The 24,687-nt window shown below is 35.2% G+C and overlaps 2 protein-coding genes across 3 annotated transcripts in view; one reads left to right on the top strand and one right to left on the bottom strand.

The window, feature by feature from the left end:
- The window catches only part of LOC109055918 (BTB/POZ domain-containing protein 3), a 102,839-nt gene that overhangs the window by 56,498 nt on the left and 21,654 nt on the right, over positions 1-24,687 (bottom strand). The window lies entirely within an intron of this gene.
- On the top strand, positions 2,301-24,669 carry LOC109055932 (kinesin-like protein KIF16B). Its single transcript, XM_042762307.1, has 30 exons — positions 2,301-2,689; positions 3,577-3,646; positions 3,735-3,848; positions 4,600-4,716; positions 4,881-4,978; positions 5,251-5,360; positions 6,320-6,462; positions 6,587-6,755; positions 6,883-7,017; positions 7,499-7,678; positions 8,110-8,171; positions 8,301-8,360; positions 8,455-8,574; positions 8,729-8,780; positions 11,065-11,202; positions 11,335-11,417; positions 11,493-11,581; positions 13,240-13,293; positions 14,027-14,228; positions 14,518-14,729; positions 15,336-15,720; positions 16,528-16,788; positions 17,699-18,036; positions 20,159-20,317; positions 20,433-20,538; positions 21,930-21,974; positions 22,062-22,184; positions 22,312-22,401; positions 22,950-23,033; positions 23,114-24,669. Exons 1-30 carry the CDS (start codon positions 2,643-2,645, stop codon positions 23,273-23,275), a joined length of 4,008 nt encoding a protein of 1,335 aa, XP_042618241.1. The 5' UTR covers positions 2,301-2,642; the 3' UTR covers positions 23,276-24,669.

The raw sequence follows: 24,687 nt of genomic DNA, 5'->3' as shown, positions 1-24,687 counted from the left end.
ACAGAAGGGACACAGTGTTCATGAATGGACGTGCATCTCAGCAGAGCCTGAAGCATCTTCATCTTCAGCCTGTGAAGCTACTTCTGTATCTCCAGCTCTCCTGAAGAAGGTCCAGGTGAACTGGATTTTCTCCTGACGGGAATCATGGAATCTGTGTCTCACACGTTACCTCGCCCAGATGGATCCATACCACGGAGAGCCCTGAAGGTCCCGGCTCGTGGGGCCTCCTCACATTTTGTGGGATCCACCATCGTCATCCTCTCCTCTTATGCTGTAGCGACGCTGGCTATGAACTGTGGGAAAAAAATCCAGGATCAGAGAATGGGCACTTTGAAAAACTGAAGCACAAACTGTTGTTCAGGAGCACTTTAGCTCTAATGGCTCATAATGGAATTGCCATTGAACTCTATTAACTCAGTTTATGTGTATGAGCTGATGTTAACAGCGTCTGCTGGCTCTGTCAGTGCTGCTGAAGATAAATGACAACTAATAGAGCTGATATGATTATGATCTGTACAGTAATGGTGTAGGTTAAAGCCACAGGACAGTATGAAATGGATTCAGGTCAGCATCCGAGGACCATTGTTCCTGTGGAGCAGCAACAAACATGTGTCACTAAATAATGTCAAAGTTTATTTATTTATTTATTTATTTACTTATTACTTATCTTTATTTAACAACTTAACAACCCAATAGAAACATAATCAAGTTATTTGAATATCTCATTAGTAAGTTAGATAATAAAAGCATTTAATAATGTAATTACTTTTATCTGTCTTTATTGATACATTTTACAGATTATATATATGACTGTTTTTTTTTCATATTATTTATAATATAGTAATTATTCTTTTATTAAATTGTAATATTCTGAATTTTCAGCTTTCATTTTAATTTTAGTTTAATGTTTGTTTGTTTTTTTAATTAATGTTTCTTTTTAGCTTTATTTGTTCAGTTTTTGTAATGTAAACTTATTCAATTTCAGTTTTCATTTAGGTTTTTAATCTAATGTTTATATATTTTTTCTTCTTTTTGAGTTTCATTTGTTTAAAAAAAAATAGTTTAATTAAACAAAAAACAGCACTGATAAATAAAGATTTAAAAAAATATATTGATTGTGTATTCAAAATGTGTAAAATATCATTGAGGTGTTATAATTGAATGTCTTAAATTGTGCCAACTAAAATTAGATAAAGCAGACAATCTGTTTTAAGAGACCTACCTGTTTCATATTATTTAACAGAGGTTTTATAATAAATAAATATAAATAAATAAAAAAAATCAGCATGGGGGCCATGAAGGCACAAAGGTATACAATAATTTGAACATTAACTAGATGTTAGCCATCTAATGTAAGGTCCGTGGGTTAACTGGCCTAACCAAGAGAACACGCTGTTAATATTGGATTAAATACAAACCTGTAATGACTAAAGTAGCCTACACTTGATTAGAATAGACAAGAACTGAGAAGATTAAAATAGTATATAAAAATATAGACAAAAGCCCTGTTCATTTCAATGTGGAGAATTAAGAGAAATCAATATATATATATATATATATATATATATATATATATATATAATATATATATATATATATATATATATATATATATATATATAGAAAGAAAAAATGTGACGTAGCACAAATGAAATGAATCAAACAAACAATTATATAAATACAATCAAACAAACACTGATAAAAATAAAATCAATGTTTCATTAATAAATTTCATTAATATATCAGTCTAATTTTTTATTTTAAATATATCATACATTTTTTAACTTCAAATATATGTAATGCGCTGTTACGTCATACTAGTATTATTATACCCTATGTGCTACAATAAGACAAAACAAAAAAGGGCCATCTTATTTTTTTTATTTTTTTTAATGACTTTGCAATTGTAATGCGCTGTTACGTCATACTAGTATTATTATACCAGGTATTTTTGATATCTACATATACATTAATTGATTTGCATTGGTATCGTCATGGCACGGTTTCCGCATGATCCACGGTGTTGCCAAGTCCGCAGTTTTCACGCGGAATTGGGCTGTTCCCGTGGGTTGTTTTTCATGCCCGCGGGTTTAAGCAACCCTAATTAGGTGAAATGTATCCGAATTTAACCCATGGAACCGTGTATTTTACCACCCAGAACGCGATTTTTAACTGGGACCCCTGTCGAAACACGATTGGGCTAATTTTGAGTAACAATTGGGCGGGTTTTGTTGCGAAAACCTGGCAACCCTAATAATGCCTGATAATGCTGCTGATGGTTCCAGGCCTGCAGGCGGCAGTGTCGCGTCTGCTGTGTGTTCTGTATCCCGCGCTGCTGCCAGCAAAGAGCAGACGCGGTGCATCTCTCCGGGAAACAAAACGAACTGAACAACAGCGTCCCGGAAAAATTCATCTTCTTACATGATGACTGCTGAGTGAACACTAGACGAGCACCATCAGCTCCTCTCACGGACACACTGCGCTGTTTTCCACGGACACAGTCACATCCTCCGGAGCCTCTCAGAGTTGTGTCAGTCACCTGTGAGAAGTGACTGACTGTGTGTGTGTGTGTGTGTGTGTGTGTGTGTGTGTGTGTGTGTGTGTGTGTGTGTGTGTGTGTGTGTGGTCCTCAGGGATGTGTCATGGCATCGGTTCGGGTGGCAGTGAGGGTCCGGCCCATGAACAGACGGTGAGTGGGTCTTAAATACACAAATAAACCAATAATAAACTAATACTTGACATGTCCTCGTGAATAATGTCGCAACAGCTGCGTAGTGAAATGCATAAACATGAAATACACGTAAAATATAAGCCTTAGGCATGCATTAATATTCTGTTTATTTGGAAAGTTGTCATGACGCAGGTCAGATACGAACCCGGCTGTCCCTGAGCTGACAGTTACCCGCTGCGCCATGGCTCTGACCTCATCTTTGGGCGTCATAGGCACGTTCGGAGTCAGCAGTTATTATTATTATATTACTAGGCATTATAATTTGTTATATTATTAGTAGTAATAATAACAGTAAGAATACATTTAAAATGACTGTTATGTGAATAAAATAACAATATACAAATACTATAATTATTTTTTGCCTTTAATTTGCAGCATATAATGGTTTTAATGATAATGCCATCATCAAAATCAGTAAGAATACTTTATAAGGTTGAAATGTGGGACTATATGCACACAAACACGTGTGTCTATATATTTAGCTTATAGCTCGTGTAGCTTCTGTATGACTGTCAAAACGTGATCCCACATGTCTCTGGGGATATATATGCAGCTCGTTCTTTCCGATACATCTCCTGATCCCAGGGATTTTCACCTGTATGGTGCTGCCATTATTACTTTATTTAGAAAATTAATTCTTCACTTGAAATATTTTTGCTGTAATTGTTACACTGATTATTACTTGAATTGTAATGAAAAAACTAAAAACACTTGTGGTCTTAATCTGCTTTCCATCTTAAACAGCTCATAAAAGCAAATAGATGCCTAGTTTGATTGGTCTAAATTAAATCGTCTCCCTTGAGAGTAAATGCTTATGGACTATGTATTATTGATTTTTGGCACAGGGAGAAAGACCTGTCTGCCAAATGCATCATCGAGATGGAAGGCAACAAAACCACCATCACCAACTTAAAAGTATGCTGCATTGAATGTCTCTAAATGAAAGAGTTCCACAGATGAGATGACGATTTTTGATCTAATGCTTGTGCTATTTTTATATCAGATACCGGATGGAGTGACCGGAGACTCTGTAAGAGAGAGAGCAAAGACTTTCACGTATGATTTCTCTTACGACTCTTCGGACTGTAAAAACGCCAGCTTTGTCTCACAAGAGAAGGTCGGTGGAAATATGAACAGCGCAGACTTTCTAATGAAGATTGCATAAGTTTTGTCATTAGCAGTCAGTAATTTGTTAAGTAGTTGTAAGATGTGTAAAAGAATAATAACTGTTAATATAATAAAAATTAGAAAATGCTACACAGAGACTTTTTTAATAATGCAAGCAAATAGTTGTGAATTTACTAAAGCAGACAGTAAGAACTGTTTCAAGCTATTCTAACAACTTTTTAGCTATTAAAGTTTAAACCAGAGACTGTTGAATGCAATGCAAGTCGCTTTGAATAAACAAATGCATAAATATAAAAGAAATCTTATCTTAATGTTCACTTGCTTGTTAGTTTAACTACATGACTTAATTGCTATATAAATATCTTCATGCTTTTCACAATGCAATATCGTTCAAATATAGTGTGGACATTCGATAATAATTAGAGCATGTTTGTAGAGGAATTATTTTATTTAAAAACTCCAGCATCATTTGTGTATTATGAAGTAATCAGATCTCATTAGGAGCTAATCCTCTTAGTGTTTGTGTTCAGAAGGGTTTGTTACTCAATGCTCAGACGTAACAACAATTTTGGGTGTTGTGTTAGATAGTAAAAACGAAAACATTACACAGCTTTTATTAACAGTACAATTGAACTCATGTATTGACTTTATGATTAACTTTGATCTTTTTCGGTTTAGCTGTGCTCTGGTGCATATATAAAATACTCTGATGTCACAGGCATGATGTGTGTGTGTTTCAGGTGTTTAAGGATCTGGGCACTGATGTGTTAAAGGCAGCATTTGAAGGATATAATGCCTGCATCTTTGCTTACGGCCAGACTGGATCAGGGAAGTCGCACACCATGATGGGCATCCCTGTAAGCCTTTTTATTAATACAGGTGTTTTCTTTTTCCAAAACCACAGTTGAGGCTTGTTCTGTAATTTCAAACATACTTTGGTAAATCTCCGATGTAGTTGATTTATCACCCTCGACTGTTGGAGCTGAATATTGGCTCTGAATCATGATTTGCTGTGCCGCAGGGTGACGTCGGGCTGATCCCACGGATCTGTGAAGGATTATTCAGCCGAATTTCAGGAATGACTCGGAGAGATGAAGCCTCTTTCCGTACAGAGGTCAGGTGAGTGAAAAACCTGCAGTATTCGATAGCAATGATAGTCAAATGGTGAAGTGCATCATCTTTCTGCAACAAATAGGTGTGGCAAACAGAATTGCATAGAAGTCTTCAATCAGTTCTCCATCACAAACATACACATTTATTGGTTGAGCTTGATTCCAGTTCCATTCGGTGCTGCTAGTAGCATAGAAGTAATTTTTCTTCACATGTACATCTTCAAAGTAAAGGTCAGTTGCAGTATGCATACTCAGAAAAAACCATCATATTTTGCACAGCTATTTGGAGATTTACAACGAACGGGTGCGGGACTTGTTAAGGAGAAAGATGGCAAAGACGTATAACCTCAGAGTCAGAGAGCATCCTAAAGAGGGACCCTATGTAGAAGGTAAGAGCCTGACTTCAAACATCTCTGCAAATCAATACATAAGATAAACACTGTCACCATAAACAATTTCAGTAGTTCTCATACAAACGTCACTTCAAAAACAAAGATGTTATAAATCACAACCCTCCAATTAAAAAAATAAACATTAGTATAAATATTTACTTAATACTGAAAACTGGCACGTAGCCTTCTGGGATTTTTTAAGTAAGTGTTGCTTTATTTCAAGTAATAATTTAAGTAAATATTAAGTATATACTGCAATATTAAGTACATAGTGAGTAAATATACTAATATTAAGTAAATATTGAATAAATATTGCAATATTAAGTACCGGTAAATTTTGCAATATTATGTAAATATTGAATAAATAATGCAATATTAAATAAATAATATTTACTTAATATTTAGTAAATACACTAAATACTTCAAAAATTACCCAAAAATTACTTAAAAAATTAAATAAAAATTACCTATGAATATTACAGTATTTTGTAAATATTGAGTACATTTTACAATATTGAGTAAATAAATAATAATATTTATTCAATTTATTTTATTTTGTAATATTATATTTTGTAAATATTGAGTACATTTTACAATATTGAGTAAATATTGCAAGATTAATTAAATAATATTTACTTAATATTGCAGTATTTACTTATTTATTTAATCTTGCAAAATTTACTCATTATTTATTTAATCTTGCAAAATTTACTCATTCAGTAAATATTGCAATATTATCTAAACATTATGCAAATATTGCTATATTAAGTATAGCAGTATTATGTAAACATTATATACATATTTTAAATAAATATTGCAGTATTATTTAAACATGAAATAAATATTATGTAAACATAAAATAAATATTGTGTACAAAACACTTTGATGTTCCATTTAAAGGTGTCTGCATGTGTAGTTGCTGTAAGTTCTTATAAACACTTCCTCTTTGATCTCAGACCTGTCGAAGCACCTCGTGCAGAACTATAGTGATGTGGAGGAGCTGATGGAGGCGGGAAACATCAACCGCACGACTGCCAGCACCGGCATGAATGACGCAAGCAGCCGCTCACACGCCATCTTCACCATCAACTTCACACAGGTGACTGTAAAGCATTACAGATGTATCTACACCTGTGTTATTGCCATTGAATGTGGATTGGCAAGAGCTGAACCATGTTAAAAGGATAATATCATACAATTTGTTATTATTCCCTTCTTCTCAGGCTAAGTTTGACGCTGAGATGCCGAGTGAGACAGTCAGTAAGATTCACCTGGTGGACCTGGCAGGAAGTGAGAGGGCCGATGCCACAGGGGCCACTGGTGTCCGGCTCAAAGAGGGCGGCAATATCAACAAAACATCACTGGTCACTCTGGGAAATGTCATCTCCGCTTCTGTCACACTTCTCATTTTCTCTCTCCAACACCTCATATTATCTTTTTCCAATACATTATAGCTTTTGTGTAGAGAGTAGAAGTTTGTCTCTTTTAATCAGTATTCTGACGGCTCCTTCTGTCTCTGTAGCTGATCTGTCACAGGAAGGAGGAAACAGTCATTTGAAGAAGAAGCAGGTTTTTGTTCCTTACAGAGACTCCGTGCTCACGTGGCTCCTGAAGGACAGTCTGGGAGGAAACTCAAAGACCATCATGATCGCTAGTGAGTGAGGAAACATTTTTGGCCAGATCTATGACGTTACATAACACTTACATAACTCGTACAGACAATGGCTTGAAGGAAGGAAAATAATGAACTTTTACTTGATGGTTAAACCACTTTTTTTATTCGTTTTTACTTGGAATAATACTTTTTGAGTCATTAAATCATTTTTTAATTAAAACAATACAAAATGAAAATTATTCAATGAAAAATACTTTTTGAGTCATTAAATCATTTTTTATTGAAAATGATACAAAATGTAATATATTGAGTGCAATATAACGTGAATACAGAGATTACATTTCTAGAAACTAGAAAGTGATTTGATTTTTGAAATGTTTAAAAATAAACTATTTTGTCATTTACCCAGGTACCTTTTTTAGAAGTTTTGCAGTAAGATTTTTTTATTAAAAAGATGTTTTGTGCAGTGCGTATTTTGAAGGAATATCATGCATGTGAGATCTCAAATATTTTTGTCCAGCTATATCACCTGCGGATGTCAACTACGGCGAGACACTGAGCACGCTGCGCTATGCTAACCGCGCCAAAAACATCATCAACAAACCCACGATTAATGAAGATTCCAACGTTAGACTCATACGAGAACTGCGGGCAGAGATCGCTCGGCTGAAAGCGCTGCTCGCGCAGGGAAATCAGGTCTGAACGTGAATTTGACAAATGTTGTTTATCCTAAAATATTATATTTTGACTTGCTTTTAGAGTTGTGGAGCTGTTTACAGCTGATATTAATTTTGCAGCATTGACACAGTTATTGAACTGAATTGTTCACCTCAGTTTCATTGAACTGAAAGTGATTTAAGCTGAGTAAGGACACTTACTGTTGTCTTCTGTTGAGCTCCTTCTAGCTGCATTTCTAGCTGAAATTTACATAGTTATTGAATTAAACCGAATCAACACTATTATTTTTTGACCTGCTTTACAGCAGAATTTGAATTAGTCTCATATTTTCAAGAAGTTTGCATTATTGAATCTGTTGTTTTTCTGTTTATTACTTTTGAAGCAATCTATATTGAATAAAGCACTATATAAATAAAGGTGACTTGACTTATATTTTGTGTGATCATAAAACACCGCTCCACTACCCCACAACATCAATAATTAAGGAGGAGGAACTGCACCATAATGAAGCCAGGGTAACATACACCCTTTCATTATCACTTAACAGCAGGGATTTGTTTGCTAATAAATGCTGTCTGAAATTCCAGAGATGAATTTAAATGTTGGTTATGGCACACAGCCGTATGCATGTTTTTCTGTCGCAGGTGTTGGAGCTGACCAAGGAATGGACGAACAAATGGAACGAAACGCAGAACATCCTGAAGGTTTGTCACCGTCTATCAGACCAGCGTCTTATTTTTATCACCTCGTTCACAGAGCCAGGTTTTGAGTGTGTGTTTTGGCATGTGTGTTGAACAGGAGGAAACTCTGGCTCTGAGGAAGGAGGGAATCGGAGTGATCCTGGACTCAGAGCTGCCTCATCTCATCGGGATTGATGATGATCTGCTCAGCACTGGCATCATTCTCTATCATTTAAAGGTATTGAACTTACGCCTGTGTTCGTCATAGTACAGGTGGTGAAGAGGGAGATGCCTCTACAGCTGAATGAATTCATTTAACTTTGTTTTTTGTTTCGTGTGATTGTATTATATTAGTTTACTGTAGCGCATGATTGGTTTGTGTGTGTTTGCAGGAGGGAAGGACATATGTTGGCCGTGATGATGCCACTAATGAACAGGACATCAGTGAGTTTATTGACAGAACTGTCTCTCTCCATCTGTTCAGTTATTGTTTGATTCAGTCCCAATACATAAACTCAGTAATAAGAATAAGTATTTATAATGCCAAAATTTATTCACCATATATTTTCTAGAATTATCTTATTAATTAAAGGTCTACAGGTGCATCTCAAAAAATTTGAATATCGTGAAAAAAAATTTCAACTTATTTCTAGATTCATTACATGTAAAGTATTTTTGCTTTAATTTTGATGATTAGAGCTTCCAGCTCATGAAAGTCAAAAATCCAGTATCTTAAAATATTAGAATATTTCCTAAGATCAATAAAAAAAAAAAAATAATAAAAAAAAGGATTTGCAAAACAGAAAAGTTAAATTACTCACTCAATACTTGGTAGTGGCTCCTTTAGCACAAACTCCACCATCAGCAAAAACTTCCATCAAAACTTACATCCGGCATGGATCAGCCTGTGGCACTGCTGAGGCATTACTGAGCCTTCAGCTCGTCTGTATTGTTGGATCCACTGTTTCTGTTTTGGAAGTGGTTTTGGCACTGTGGGCAGGTGCTAAAGTCCTGCTGGAAAAATAAATCAGCATCTCCATAAAGCTTGTCAGCAGATGGAAGCATAAAGTGCTCAAAAATCTCCTGGAAGACGGCTGCATTGACTTTAGACGTGATAAAACACAATGGACCAACACCAGCAGACGTCACAGCTCCCCAAATCATCATTGACTTCAGAAACTTCACACTGGACTTCAAGCAGCTTGGATTCTGTGCCTCTCCAGTCTTCCTTCAGACTCCAGACCTTGATTTCCAAATGAAATGCAAAATTTACTTTTATCTGAAAAGATGACTTTGGACCACTAAACAACAGTTCAGTTCTTTTTCTCCGTAGCCCAGGTAAGATGCTTCTGCCATTGTTTCTGTGTCAGAAGTGGCTTGGTAGCTCTTTTCCTGAAGACGTCTGAGCGTGGTGACTCTTGATGCACTGACTCCAGCTTCAGTCCACTCCTTGTGAAGCTCTCCCAAGTGTTTGAATCGGCTTCGCTTGACTTTGCTTGACAGTCCTTCTTCACCTTTTCCTACCCAATTTCTTTCTTACAGTCAACTTTACATTTAATATGCTTTGATACAGCACTCTGTGACCAGCCAGCCTTTTCAGTAATGACCTTCTGTAACTTACCCTTGTTGTGGAGGGTGTCAATGATTGTCTTCTGGACCATTGCCAAGTCAGCAGTCATCCCTAGTATTGTGGTTTGAAAGAACAAGAGATACCCGGAATTTAAATGAACATTTAATGAATCTCAAATGTAAATATTCTAATATTTTAAGAGACTGGATTTTTGACATTCATGAGCTGTAAGCTCTAATCATCAAAATTAAAACAAAAAAACTTTTGAAATGTTTTAGTTGACGTATTGAATCTAGAATATATGAAAGTTTCACTTTTTGAAATAAGTTACACATAAAAAAATAATTCTTTTTCATGATGCACCTGTATAATATATGATTTTGTTATTATTATAAATATTTTTGGGACATTTTAGTTGTGCTGTTTGACAAAATTAATTATATTAATGTTGATGTTAATTATTTTTATAATGTTACTGGTAGTTTAGTAGAGGACAATGATATAAATAATCAGGATTAATCATGTAATTATTTTTTTTAAAAAACATGTCTCTTTGAATTGCATTTTTAAGGTAAATTCTCCTTCCTGTCAGTACAATTTAAATTCCATGCAACCTCATGTGCATGATGATGCATTTATGGGTAATTGATGCTAAACATGAAATCAAAATCAGTGCATCAGTTATATGCATTTCTTTGAATTCTATTTGAATTCTGTTCTTAAAGTGATAGTTTATCAATAACATTACATTTCAATCATTTATTCACCCTCATGTTGTTCCAAAACTACACTACATGGCTTTTCTGCTGCAGAAAATAAACTGAATTAATTTCTCATAATATCTTCTTTTATGTTACACAGAAGAAAATCAGTAATACATTCATACAGAACGACATGAGTAAAGGATGAATACATTTTGTCTGATCTATGTCTTTAAATTAATATTCAAATTACAATTCTTCATCCAGTTTGTTTCTTAATTCAAATTCAGGAATCGAAATGAATTTGGATGGCCATTTTAAGTTCAGTTTCAACTTAGATTTCAAAATTAATTCCAACGCAAGAACTGATATTTGAACTGAAATCTTTGGCTGACCCTAACCCAGATTTTGCTAGTACTATCAGTCATAAAGATATTTTCTCTCTTTCTCGTCGCAGTTCTTCATGGTCTGGGTCTGGAGAGTGAGCACTGTCTGATAGAGAACCGGAATGGAACAGTTACTCTAATTCCTCTGAATGACGCTCAGTGTTCAGTCAATGGAGTTCAGATCACTGAGCCCTGTCCGCTCAACCAAGGTCACATATATATACCTTTCTACAAAAATGTTATCTTTTTTACTAAATAAGCAATATGAATGCAGTTTTATGGAACGCTGATGTTTCCCATTTATTAAACTGTAGATTTATTTGTACATTTGTGTTTCTCAGGTGCTGTCATTCTCCTCGGCAGAACCAATATGTTCAGATTCAATCATCCCAAAGAGGCGGCTAAACTTCGAGAAAAGAGAAAGGTGAGAGGAAATTCATAAGTGAAGCTTCAAACACAGGACATGTTTGTTAATATTTCTGCTCTTCCTGTTCTCTAGAGCGGCCTCCTCACCAGTCTGAGCTTATCCATGTCTGATCTGTCCAAATCCTGTGAAAACCTCTCTACAGTCATGCTGTATAACCCTGGGTAAGCCTCGGTGTGTGTGTGTGGCTGTACGTGTGTGACAGACCGAGTGGTTTCTTCCTCCCCACACCGCCTCCTCCCTCTCTTCCTTCCCAGGAGCCATCCTCCTCTCTCTTCATGCCTGGTACTGCTGATGCCCAGTGCATTAAAACAGCTGACAGATCCTTCCCAAAAACAGCCAATAGGGATGCACGATATATCAGTGACCATACTGGTATTGACCAGTCTAGGATAAAGCAGTAGTAGTTTTCTAAATTTATGAATTGGACAAATATGCAATAATGACCACACTAATAATTTCAGGTGTGAAAAGCAGATCACAGTTAAATTTGGTGTATACACCACCATTGAAAGTTTCAGTTTGGTTAAGTGTTTTTTTTAGTCAGCGAGAATGCATTAAATTGATCAAACGTGACAGTAAATACATTTAGAATGTTACAAAAAAAGTTCTATTTAATTAAAATAAATGTTTCTTGAGCAGCAAATCAGCATATTAGAGTGATTTCTGAAGGATCATGTGACACTGAAGACTGGAGTAATGATGCTGAAAATTCAGCTTGCATTTTAAAATATGCAAATATTCCAGTTATTTTAAATTGTAATAATATTTTGCAATGTTCATTTATTTTTGATCAAATAAAAGCAGCATTGGTGACTTATTTTAAAACATTAAAAAATCTTACTGGCCCTTTTGGTCTCAAGAGTGCTGAACAGATTTTTTTTGTCATTTTTGCTGAACATTGTAACATCAATGCCTTAATCTGAGCATGTATACTTGTAGGTTTTAAGTGTACATTAAAAAAAAAAAAAGTCTGAACCAAATATATTTATAGTATGAGCTATAACATTTATTATATCGATGCATCCCTTATAAACAAGCAAATGCATGTTGGCTTTTTCCATTGTCACATTAATAGAAGAATGCACAGTAAAAATTAGGTTTCTGAAGGTTTTGTTAGTGAGGTTTGGGTCTGTGATCACGCATGTGGAAACCGATTGGCCTGGAAAAGCCTTGACAGTTGTGTTGTCATGACTGATCATGATCCTGGGCAATGACCTGCTACACCAACTACATGTCACGAATCAACACCAAACACTCAACCTAGTGGATTTTTTTATTATTTTATTTGAAATGAGTTGAAGTTGTTCACACAAGAATTGTCATTATTTATTCATTTAAATTATCCATAAAAATGATTCAGACTAATAGTCTGGATTTGTGCAGCAGTATTTGGTAACATTTCCTTTTTCTGAACTTCTTCACGGCAGTCTCTTCACTGAAAAGGGTCCCATCTTTCTCAGGTAGAACCCAAGCACAGCTAGGGTTCTCATGCTGTGTTTTTATATACATATTAATGTCAGTGTTTGTAAGTTCAGTCTCTCCATTTCTCGTTCATCATGCTTGTGAGAAGCACTTCATCTTCATCATAACACTTTAGTTGAACGCGTGTCTCCATCTCTTTTATTTGAAGTTGTGTATTCTGCAGCACTTGTAGTTGCAGCGCATGCTCAGTGCTCATAATAATACAGACCCACATCCCAAGCGCTGGTGTGAGTTTGCTGTGGTTTGCGTGTGTGTGTGTGTGTGTGTGTGTGTGTGTGTGTGTGTGTGTGTGTGTGTGTGTTTTAAAGGTGGAAACTAATTGTCTTATATGTTCCAGACTGGAGTTTGAAAGGCAGCAAAGAGAAGAACTGGAAAAACTGGAAATTAAAAGGTGTGTCATATGACTTAGCAAACATTAATAGATGCAAAATACTTGTAAAACATGTAATTGAGATAAAGCAGTCCTATCCACTGATTTACATTTAAGATTTTATCTAAATCAGCTTATGCAAATACACAAAAGTATCCAAAAAAAAGCTGCGTAAATCATTAAAATATTTGGAACTTAACTACAATAATAAATCTAAAATGTGACTCTGGACCACAAAGGGTCCTGGACCAGTCATAAGGGTCAGTTTTTTTTTTAATTGAGATTTATAAATCATCTGACAGCTGAATACATAAGCGTTCCATTGATGTATAGTTTGCAATAATAGGACAATATACAACCAATATAAAACCATTAAAAAAACTGTAAAAAAAAAATTCAAAAAAAAAATAAAAACATAAAAAAAATATAATATTAAGCATAAAATAAAAAGTTTTTAACAATGCATATTACTAATCAAAAATTAAGTTTTGATATATTTACGGTAGGAAATTTACAAAATATCTTCATGGAACATAATCTTTTCTTAATATCCTAATGATTTTTGGCATAAAATAAAAATGGATAATTTTGACCCATACAATGTATTGATGGCTATTGCTACAAATATACCCCAGCGACGTATGACTGCTTTTGTGCTCCAGGGTCACATATAATAATAATTAATAAATCAATTTAAAATGAATTAATTTTGGACCTAATGACAGTTCTTTCCTTTGTTTTGTTGCTGGTCCAGACGGCTGATAAAAGAGATGGAGGAGAAGCAGAAGTGTGAGAAGGCGGAGCTTGAGCGCATGCAGCAGGAGGTGGAGTCTCAGAGGAAGGAGTCTGAGCAGGTGCAGCTGCGCATCCGAAGACAGGAGGAGAGCCTGCACAGACGCAGTCAGGACATCGAGAGCCGCCTCCGAGACTTGATCGCTGAGAAAGAGAAATTTCAGGTCAGACTGCTGATCAGCAAGTACTCGCTTTTAATAATTGTCAGTCAGAATTAAAATCAAGACACTGATATTTTATTGTCTTAATGCTGTAATTGTTTTTTTTGTGCTGATAAAATCATAACATTTATTTCTCCACATGGCGCTTCATAACAAATTGTTGCACAGTAGTTTATACTAGGGTTTGTTTTTGACTCATTTTCAGCCACTTCCACACCAAGAGCCAGAATCAAAACTATTTTCTTAAAAACCTTATTTGGACTTTTTATATGCTACTGTCTGTTGTGTTCAGGAGGAGAGACACCGAGAGCAGAAGGAACAGGAACAGCAGAAGCAGAAGAGACTGCAGCCGAAGCAGAAGCTGGAGGAGGATCTGGAGGAGGAGGAGGATGAAAAGGCTCAGGCCCAGCGAGAGCGAGCAGAACAAAACGAGCTCTTTCGTGAGCTGGAGCGGCTCAAACGAGAACGTGAGGAGCAGGCCGTCAAACTCCAGCTGGAACGCAGGTGAAAATGTCAATGTCATTTATCTGTTGTTAACACTTGACATAGAAAATATGATGATTCTCAGTAATACATATTCGTGTGAAATCAATCCGAGTTCTGGACTAACTTGCAGATAGATTTTTTTAAAGTTTAAATTTAAAAATTATTGTTTACATTTTTTTTTTTTTTTACTTTATAATAATAAAACAAATAATTATATTATTAGTAAAAATGATTTAATAAAAAAAAATTAAATAAATACTTTTTTTTAAATTCAATTTAAATAATTAAAATAAATATTCTATTACTTAATATTAATTATTATATCAAAATATACTAAATTATTATATAGTAGTTAAAATAATACTAATTTAAATTAACAATAAAATAATTTTATGTAGTTATATTTATTAAAACAAATACATATACAGTTTACATACGTACATATATATATATATTATTAGTTATAAATAAGCAATACATTTATAATTATATATTATAAATATATTAAGATTATATTATAATTATTTGATATGTAATTAGATAATTTATATATTAATATCTGTATGGAGCTATAGCTGTATGCATGTGTTTGAAACGATGTGAAAATGAATGTTTTGAACATCAGCGTCTGGAGGAGCGAGAGAAGGAGCAGCTGAGTCTGGTTGGGCGTATGGAGGAGCAGCTGAGGGAGCGCAGCGAGGAGGCGGCCGCCCTGCTCACACCAGATGAAGCGCGGCGACTGGACGAGGAGAGACGGACGCTCACCGAGCTCAGGGAGGAGCTGCTCAGAGCCAAGGAGGCGCGGATCGATGGAGAGGAGGAGGGCGGGGAGGAGGCCCGGAGGAGCGCGCAGGCACGGTATGAACATTTCAAGCAGATGCAGGTGGAGGAGCTGAGTTTGCTGGAGGAGACACTGATCCAGCAGAAGGACCGACTGGAACGAGAGGTGGCCCATGAGCGCGCGTCACTCGGCCTGCTGATGCACACGCACAAGGACAAACAGAGACAGGTACAGGGCTCCTTGTGTCCGAAGCACACTCAAAACAGGAAAACTGAGGTTGTTTGTATATCCACTGCACTTAAATTTAATATTGTGTTGTTCATTTTTAAATTCATATTTTCATTCAAAATGTACTATGTTAGAAGAAACAATTGTTTGAGATGATTCTTTTCAGTGAATCAAAGCATGATGCAGTGCATCCTGTGTAGGCCAATTCATGAACAATCGATTCTTTTGAGATGATTCTTTTTAGTGAATCTGTAACATACAGCGTATTCTGATTAACAAACAAATGACTCTTCTGAGATTATTCATTTTATTGAATCAAACGCATATAGAATGACGGGTGTAGTCTGAGAAAAACATGATTCTTCAAAAACAATTCACTATATTGAAACAAAACATGAAACAGAACCACAATACAACAACCCCTGTGTACTGTGTAGTCCAAAAATGGACCAACAAATTAAACCTTTAACACCAATTTAGGTAATTGAACCATAATACAGCAAGCCCTGTGTAGGTTTTAAATGGTCCTTTTTAGTGAATCTGTAACATCCATCAGGACCATTATAGTCCGATTAACAAATGACTCTTATGAGTCGGACAGTTCAGTAAGTTATGAATAGTTCAGTAAGACAAATTGCCAATTTAAATTAGTGAATAAGAAAAACTAAATAATTTAAAGCATTAGCAGAGAATTGTGAGAAAAATGGACATTATATATCTAAAAGTAACCAAATGAATCATAATGGAATCAATATGAGAATGAAAATCAAATCAAATTGACTCAAGACTCTGGTGATTCACTTGCAGGTCTGTGATATGATGGAGCGTGGTGTCCAGGACGTGTCCTCTCTGGGTCAGGAGGAGGTTCTGATCCAGCAGGCCGAGCACAGTCTGCAGTTTAAAGAGAGGCAGCTCCAATCTCTCTGTGAGAAACACCTCCCTGCTGTCTCAGAGGAGCGACAGAGAGCCATCGAGCTCCTGGAGAGAGTTAGAGGAGGGACAGGGTCTCCTGCTTTGGACGGAAGTCCAGAAGATAGGGACAAAGAGCTGGATGAGACTCTATATCAGGTAAAACTCTGTTCAGTCAGATGGTCTCTTCCTACTAAGTGGACAGCACTTGGATTAGTAGTAGCATCTTACAAATACTTATGTATTTCACTTTTATCCAGGGTTTCTACACAGAAAGCGGAGTATGAAAAATTGCTTGCATTTCCAGACTTTTCCCACGATTTAGTTTTCTATAATAGAAATAATATTTAATATATAAATATAATAAATGTATCATACAAGAAGTGTGTTTTCTTGGCAGCTGTTTAATGATACTTTAGTGACTGGCAAACATGACTGAATGAATTCAAGGTGCATTTTTTCATTAAGCAAAAATGCAGGTTATAGGGGTTTTGGGTTTCTTTTGACAATGCACACAGCCGTATTATGCCATCAGACCATTTCGTGTCATGGTTTCTCCACCGTGTTTTAAAGTGGACAGTAGGCCTTAATATTAGAGGAACCACCATAAGGAAAGCCAGATTCTGAGCAAATAGATCTGTTAATTCATGTGCATCCATGCTCTCCTAGTAAGAGAGCTTTCTTCTCCATAGTAAGATGGCAGTGACACTCAAAGAAATAGGTGACAGTATCTGTAAAACTAGAAATTTTAAAATGTAAAAAATTCCCATGTGCATGTGATTAGTTTCTCAATGGCGCAAAAAGACATTCTTTTTTTTAAGGGGCTCTAAATACTTACAACTCCACAAAATACAAATTAAAAAACCCAAAATAAAACACAAAATATTTAAAAAATACCATAAAAAACACCAAATATAAACCCAAAAATAATGCTCCTTTTATGTTAAACATGGTTTGAAGATGTACTGAAAGGTTTGGAAATTTAAGTCTGGAAAAGCATGGAATTTTGAAATGGAAAATGTGTAGGAACCCTGTTTATCCAACTTTATCTGTCTGTATTTCTCTGCAGGTAGAGAAGGAGTTGGAGGAGAAGGAGGAGCGTTTGTCTCAGTACAGTGCGAGCACCGAGCAGCTGCAGCAGCTCCAGCAGTCGTACGAGTTCACGGCAAACGTGGCCCGTCAGGAGGAGAAGGTCCGCAGGAAGGAGAAGGAGATCCTGGAGTGGAAGGAGAAACAGCAGCGGGAGGCTCTGGAGCAGGCGGTCGCACGCTTGGAGAGGAAACACTCCGCTTACCGCAGGAGCCTCAGTCTGGAGCCGGACGCTGAAGGGCCCAGAAAGAGGTCACAGTCTGCTTTAGGACAGAGCACTTCCAGGTTTACAGGAACACAAGACCTGGACCAGGACAGGTGTGTAGTTGTTTTTTAGGAGGACACTAGAACAGGGGCTCCCCTTGTGAGGGACCCTTTTGATAAATATAAAGGCAGCTGGATATTTTTATGAAAAAAATGCATATTATTAATACTGTTTGAGACAATGATTAAGGTATGGTAATATGGTTATATGGCAGGGCTGTAACCACCATAGACATTTAGGGGGACAAATCCCCCCCCCCAATAATTAAATGTGGCCAAACTGTCCCCACCAATGTTTGAAACTCTTGCATTGATCTGCTGCACTCCATTACGCAGCGCTCTTGTTAGGATGACAAACACCTTTATATCTAAGTTATATCTTCAGCCTGCTCTGCCTCTGCAGTCTAACAGCGCTCGTCAGTGTCACAATAACTGAGCTGGCCAATCAAATCAAAGTAGGCAGGTTTTACCATTCACAGAAGCAGAGCGCGATTTCCAGCGTGAAGCGTGAGTTTAACCTTGAAACAAGACATCGAAGTAAGATGTGGAAGTTGCAAATCATTTAATATTAATCCACTGTTTTTTACGTAAAAATAAAAACAATTTAAAATATAAAAAAAAAAAAAAAATATGAAATTTTCGATTACCTACAACCTTCAACCTTGCATCTCTTTCAACAAAAATGAAGCTGTGAGTTTAGTTAGTTAAAAACAGTGATTTTACCTCCTCGTTGTTGAGTAATATAATGTAGCGATCCCATAGACTGTAAAAAAAGAGCAATCCAGTATCAAAGCTATTATATTATTAAAAGTCGCTGGGCAGCGGGCCATACACAAGTTTCTCTGCTCTGATTTGTGTGCGAGTGGTTTGTGTGTGTGTGTGTGTGTGCATGAGACAAGTGCCGCGTTTATATAGCTTTTTATGTACTGTAAATTTTTATTATTATCAACCATGCATTAATTATATCAAAAAAAATATGCTCATCAAGGCTGTATTTATTTGATCAAAAATACAGAAAAAAAACATTAATACTGTGAAACAATAAATATTGGTTTCCTATTCTAATATAGTTTAAAATGTAATTTATTTCTGTGACGCAGCACTGAATTTTCAGCATCAATAGGCTACTCCAGTCTTTGGTCTCACATGGTCCTTCAGAAATCATTCTAATATGCTGATTTATTAACAGTTGAAACTGTTGCGCTGCTTAATTTAAAAAATTTTTTTTTTTATAATTTTCTTTTGGAACCTGTGATACTTTTTTGATTATTTGATTAATAAAAGGATAAAAAGAATAGCATTTATTCAAAATAGTAATCTTTTCTAACAATATATTTCTTTACTATCACTTTTTATCCATTTAACACATCCTTGCTGGATAAAAGTATTAATTTCTTAAAAGAAGAAAAAGAAGAAGAAAGAAACAATTTACTGACCCCAACCTTTTGAATAGTAGTGTATATTGTAACACAAAATTACCTGCTATTCTATTTCTATTCTATTCTATTTTTGAATAAACACTGTTCCTTTTAACTTTTTTTATTTACCAGTGAATCCTGAAAAAAAAAAAGTATCACAGGTCCCAAACAATATGAAGCAGCAAAAATGTTTCCAACATTGATTATAAATCAGCATATTAGATTGAATTCTGAAGGAAGTAATAATGCTGAAAATTCAGCTTTGTTTCACATGAATAAATTATATTTTAAAGTATATTAAAATTGAAAACTGTTATTTTAAATTGCAATAATATTTCACAAAATAATTTTTTTGTGTATTTTTGATCAAATAAATGCAGCCTTGATGAGAGAAAGTATTGAAAAAAATCATTAAAAAAACTACTGATTCCAAACTTTTGAATATGTGTGTGTGTGTGTGTGTGTGTTGAACTTTTATATATATATAATATATATATATATATATATATATATATATATATATATATGTATGTATAAAGTTGGTCCCCCCACAATGTTGAAGACATGGTTATGGCCTTGTTATATGGTCATTAATATCCTAAGTGCCCACTCTAACAGCCCTAAAATAAATGTAGTTAAATAAAGAAATAAAGAATCTCGCAAATGTTTTACGGACCCCAGAACCCTCTTGTTGATTTGAATGTGATAAATCTAGAGCCGCTTTGCTGAGTCTTTTCTTTGCTCTGGATGTTTCTCAGGATGGAGCAAGAGATCGCGCAGCTGAAGCAGAGGATCAGTGAGAGTGAAGGAAGTGTGCGGAGTCTCAGTGTGAGCGGGGATGAAAAAAACAATGTGAACCAGTCGCCCGTCAGCCCCATACAGACCCTCCCGACTGTCCTGTCCATAGGAGACGAGAGGTACACACCACAGCTGCCTTCACTGCTGCAGCTTGAAATAAAGATTTTACTGCTTGGGTGTGATTTTGTCAGTATGTAATTTCATTTTTGGCTGAACTGGTCATTTGACTCTCAGGATTAATGCGTTTATTGAAGAAGAGGTGCAGCGGAGACTGAAGAACCTGAACCTTCTGAACAGAGAGAACAACAACACACTCTCACTGTCTTCAGACTCACTGCAGGTACAACACTACACCCCCAGACAACATCAAATCAAGCCCGTTTTCTTACATATGTCCAGAAATATTCTTTGCATTTGAAATAAATAGTGTCTTGTAAATAGTTTTGCTTTTTAAAACATAGGTACATATCAGTGTTGTCATTGTTAATGAAAATGATAAAGTGGCATTAAATCACCCTCCCTTTAATTGAATTCTTAATTAAAATAATACAATCTTTAATTGAATTAAAGCTGAAATAAAATAAGATATAAACATTAAATATATCAAATATGTCTGTATGAAATTAATATAAATTAAAGCTAAAAAGAAAATATAACAAAAGCACATAATGGTATATGATATTATAATGATATTAGTTAAAATAAAATAAAAACTGGAACTGTAAAAAAAAAAAAGCTAATTTAAATTATGAACAAATACTATACTATATAAATAATACTAAAATAACAATGTTACATGTCATCTTGGAATATTTTTTACTTTTACTTACTTTAGAAAATCTAGTCATTTCTGCCAGAGTTACTGAGATGACAGAGAAAAATAATATTATTAACCAATAATAAACTATTATAACCTGTAAAATATTAATAAATATTCTGAATATTGTCTCACTCAAGAATACTTTACCATACAGAAGTGAAATATGTTGTTTATAAACTTCATAAAATAACAACACCATAATACTATCATTATAACAACAATAAACAAAAAAAAACAACAAAAATTTCAATTTAACTCAAGACTAAATGCAAAAAATTTGGTACAAAATGTCCAAAAAAAGCAATCCCAAACTGAATCTGCTCATTTATTTATTTATTTATTTAATTGTACTTTCTGTGCTGATTTTAGCTGAAAGCGCAATTGAATTAGCCCAACTGTTTTCTGAGAGATTCTGTGTGGGCTTGCTGAAGAGGAGAAAACGGTTTAATGTTACCCAAGTCATGCACAAGAGACACATTAAAACCCACAGAATTGTTTTTGGCATCAACAAAGTTGTTTAACTCTGCAGGAGGAGGAGCAGGATAGTGAGGGTAGCTCTGTGAGATTGACGGATGAGGTAAGCACAGGCCTCAGCCAATCAGCACCAGCTGAGCGCACGGTGATTTGCATGATCCAGCCTTAATTTGCACACCTCTCACAATCTCTGATATCAGTAGATTGGGTCTTTCCTCTGCGGTTTTTCTTCTTTGGAAGCATGCATCCCGCCCACCGATGTCTTGCATAGATGCATTTCTGCTTTTGCTGTAATCAAACTGTTTTTTTGCTAACTCACCAATGAGAAATGACAAATAAGTGCTTGCTTGATCCCCTAAAATCAGCTGCTACTAATTGAGACTGTTAAAGTTGTGTTAATTGTTATACAACCCTAATAAAATGTTTTAATCTCTCAGGACAGTGATAAAAAACGCATCGAACAACGCAAACTGAAATACGAGGTACTGTTTTGTAAGCTTATGCAATGTTTTTTCATTAGCACTTCAATTGAGGGCATTTTCTGACCATAATTTCCCATCTTTCCACAGCGGCTGGTGTCGATTCCTCTGGATCCCAGTCCAGAGAGTCTTAAAGATCCGGTGAAGATCAGTATTCCCCGTTACGTCCTGTGCGGTCAGGGAAAAGATGAACACTTCGAGTTCGAAGTCAAGGTTTGTCTGCATTTTAAACAATCACTGCATTATCTGTGAGATTATTTATCTGACCGTGTGGTGACTGCAGGGTGTCTGAATGGTCATCTTTGATGTTTTGAGATTTGGGCTTTTGTCCTGTGTTCAGATCACTGTTTTGGATGAAACGTGGACGGTGTTTAGAAGATACAGTCGTTTTCGGGAGATGCACAAATCTCTGAAGCTGAAATATCCAGAGGTATGACTTAAATAGAAACAACTGTGACACAACTAGTTGAACATGACGCTAGCTACACGAAGGTTATGGGTTCGATTCCCATAGAATGCACAAACTAATTAAATATATCAGAATGCTTTGTAAGATGCATTGGATAAATGTATAAATGTAAACATTTCAAATCAAATTTATTCATATAATTTTTTAAATATTTTTTATCATATTTTATTTAATTTTTAAATATATATTTCACCCCAAAATATTTTTTTTGCTTTATTTACATGTAATTAAAATTCATGCATGCATAAGTTGCTCATGCATAAATGTAAAATTCATCAAACTCATTCATGTAACCTATCAATTTTTCAGTATTTTTTTTTAAATATTTCATCCCAAAAAATGTTTTTAACACCATCAAATAAGTTTTGCATTAATTTCATGCAAATTGTCATGATTTTTAAAATTTTTTTGTCCCACTTAATTTTGTGGTGAAGTATGACTTGGATGTTTTTGTGAGATTCCTCCAACTATAGCATATAAGATGTTTAAAATTTTGAATCTCATTTTAGCTTGCGGCTTTGGACTTCCCTCCCAAAAAGATTTTTGGAAACCGAGACGAGAGAATGGTTGCGAAGCGCCGGAATCTGCTGGAGGTAATCAGATGTGTTTCCAATCCATCACTTTTGAACGAGAAACTTCTGAAGATGCTGATGATGTCATTGTGTTTTCCCAGCAATACCTGCAGAACTTCTTCCGCATGATGATGTCACCCTCCTCCTCTTCTCCTCTGAGAACAGACGAGTTTGGACTTCACCTCTCAAAACACGCCGTGTGCAGCATCTCTCCTTTCTTTAAGAAGGGAGTGTTTGACTACAGCAGTCACGGGACGGGCTGATATACACACACACTCCAGTACAAAAAACACTAATTTGCATAAACACAAACTGAGGCAAAGACATTTCACCTTAAAATCAAAAGGAAAAATTATATTATGCATAAAGAAAATCGAGCCTGATTTTGTAACCATAAAGATTTTTGCATTGCGACATTATTTTCATGGCAATTAAGCACATTTTTCCAAATCAAAATCTCGTAATATTATACATTTTGAGTTTTTATTTCTGAGGTTTTGCGTAAGCATGGTTCTCATAGTAATACAGAGTTTAAAAAATCTTTTATTATTATATGAAAAGTAGCATACATTTAAAAAAAAAACAGTAGAACAACAATACTGCCATGATGGATAAATTATTTTAAATTTAAATAAAATATCATTATTGCCATGAAAATAATATCATAATGGAAAAAAATACTATGAATACAAAAATAGGCTTTTTTTTTCTGTAAGTGTGGAGGTGAAATATGTCCTGGATTCATTCAGACACTATGTACTCACTCAGGAAAGTTTGAAATCAAGAGCAGGAATGGTAGAGTGACTTAAAATAGAGAAAAAACAGGAAGAGAAGGATCCAAAGTAGATGTAAATAATTTTGTTGTGCCTTGTTGGCAATAATTGAGCTTTAAACGCTTCAAAGAATAGGAAATCTGGACTTAATCTTACAGCAGATGGTCACTGTAACCATAACGTTTTGTGTTTACATCGAGGACCACGAAACCTGTTTCTGTGGACAGACAGGACGTCCTGTAGCTGCTACTTGGGTTTGTGATTCACTTTAAATCATGTTCATGTTTAAGTTGCTGCGTATAATGAATCTATACTACTTTAGTCTGGAATTAGATTATGTAATGTGAACGGCAGCCTGTCATTGGCTCCAGATTAAATGAATTACAGTAAATCTGCACTAATATCCATGAAACTCAGGCTAACATTGCGAAGGTTTTTTTTTTATTTTTATAACCACTAAGAGGTCAAAGCTCACAAAGTAGCACATGAAGTGTGAGCTAATGTCTTCCAGAAAAAAAGAGAATGCTTTTGATTCAAAATTACTGTCGTACTCAACGCCCTGGTTGCAGTTTGAGTAGAATATGCTGTAATAACATGTCCATTGACAACTATTTAACTTGATTAATGATTAATTTTCAGCACTATGAAGCCATATGTAAATGTAAATGTGTTGTACACTTGATCTGTACAGTGGAGCTTGTTCTCATGATGACTGGAGGAAAGGGATATACTGCTATATTAGCCGTTGAACACTAGAACGCTTGTTTTCTCTAAAAGAGTACTGAGAGTAAGATGTATACATTTTTAAAACACTGTTTTCATTTGCTTTTTGATTTCTGAGAACTGAATGTAATAATTTGTGGGTAACATGATTTGGTAACTCAGTTTTAGAGAGAAACAAA

This window comes from Cyprinus carpio, chromosome A1 (assembly GCF_018340385.1).
Source record: "Cyprinus carpio isolate SPL01 chromosome A1, ASM1834038v1, whole genome shotgun sequence".
Lineage (NCBI taxonomy): Eukaryota > Metazoa > Chordata > Actinopteri > Cypriniformes > Cyprinidae > Cyprinus > Cyprinus carpio.
The sequence above is the reverse complement of the archived record's forward strand: the minus strand, read 5'-3'. Positions and strand labels throughout refer to the sequence as shown.

Coding starts and splice junctions, on each gene's coding strand:
- LOC109055932 (XM_042762307.1), top strand. CDS start 2,643: ATGGCATCGGTTCGGGTGGCAGTGAGGGTCCGGCCCATGAACAGACG. Junction 4,717..4,880: donor ACACCATGATGGGCATCCCT/GTAAGCCTTTTT, acceptor GCTGTGCCGCAG/GGTGACGTCGGGCTGATCCC. Junction 23,034..23,113: donor AGCGCCGGAATCTGCTGGAG/GTAATCAGATGT, acceptor GTGTTTTCCCAG/CAATACCTGCAGAACTTCTT.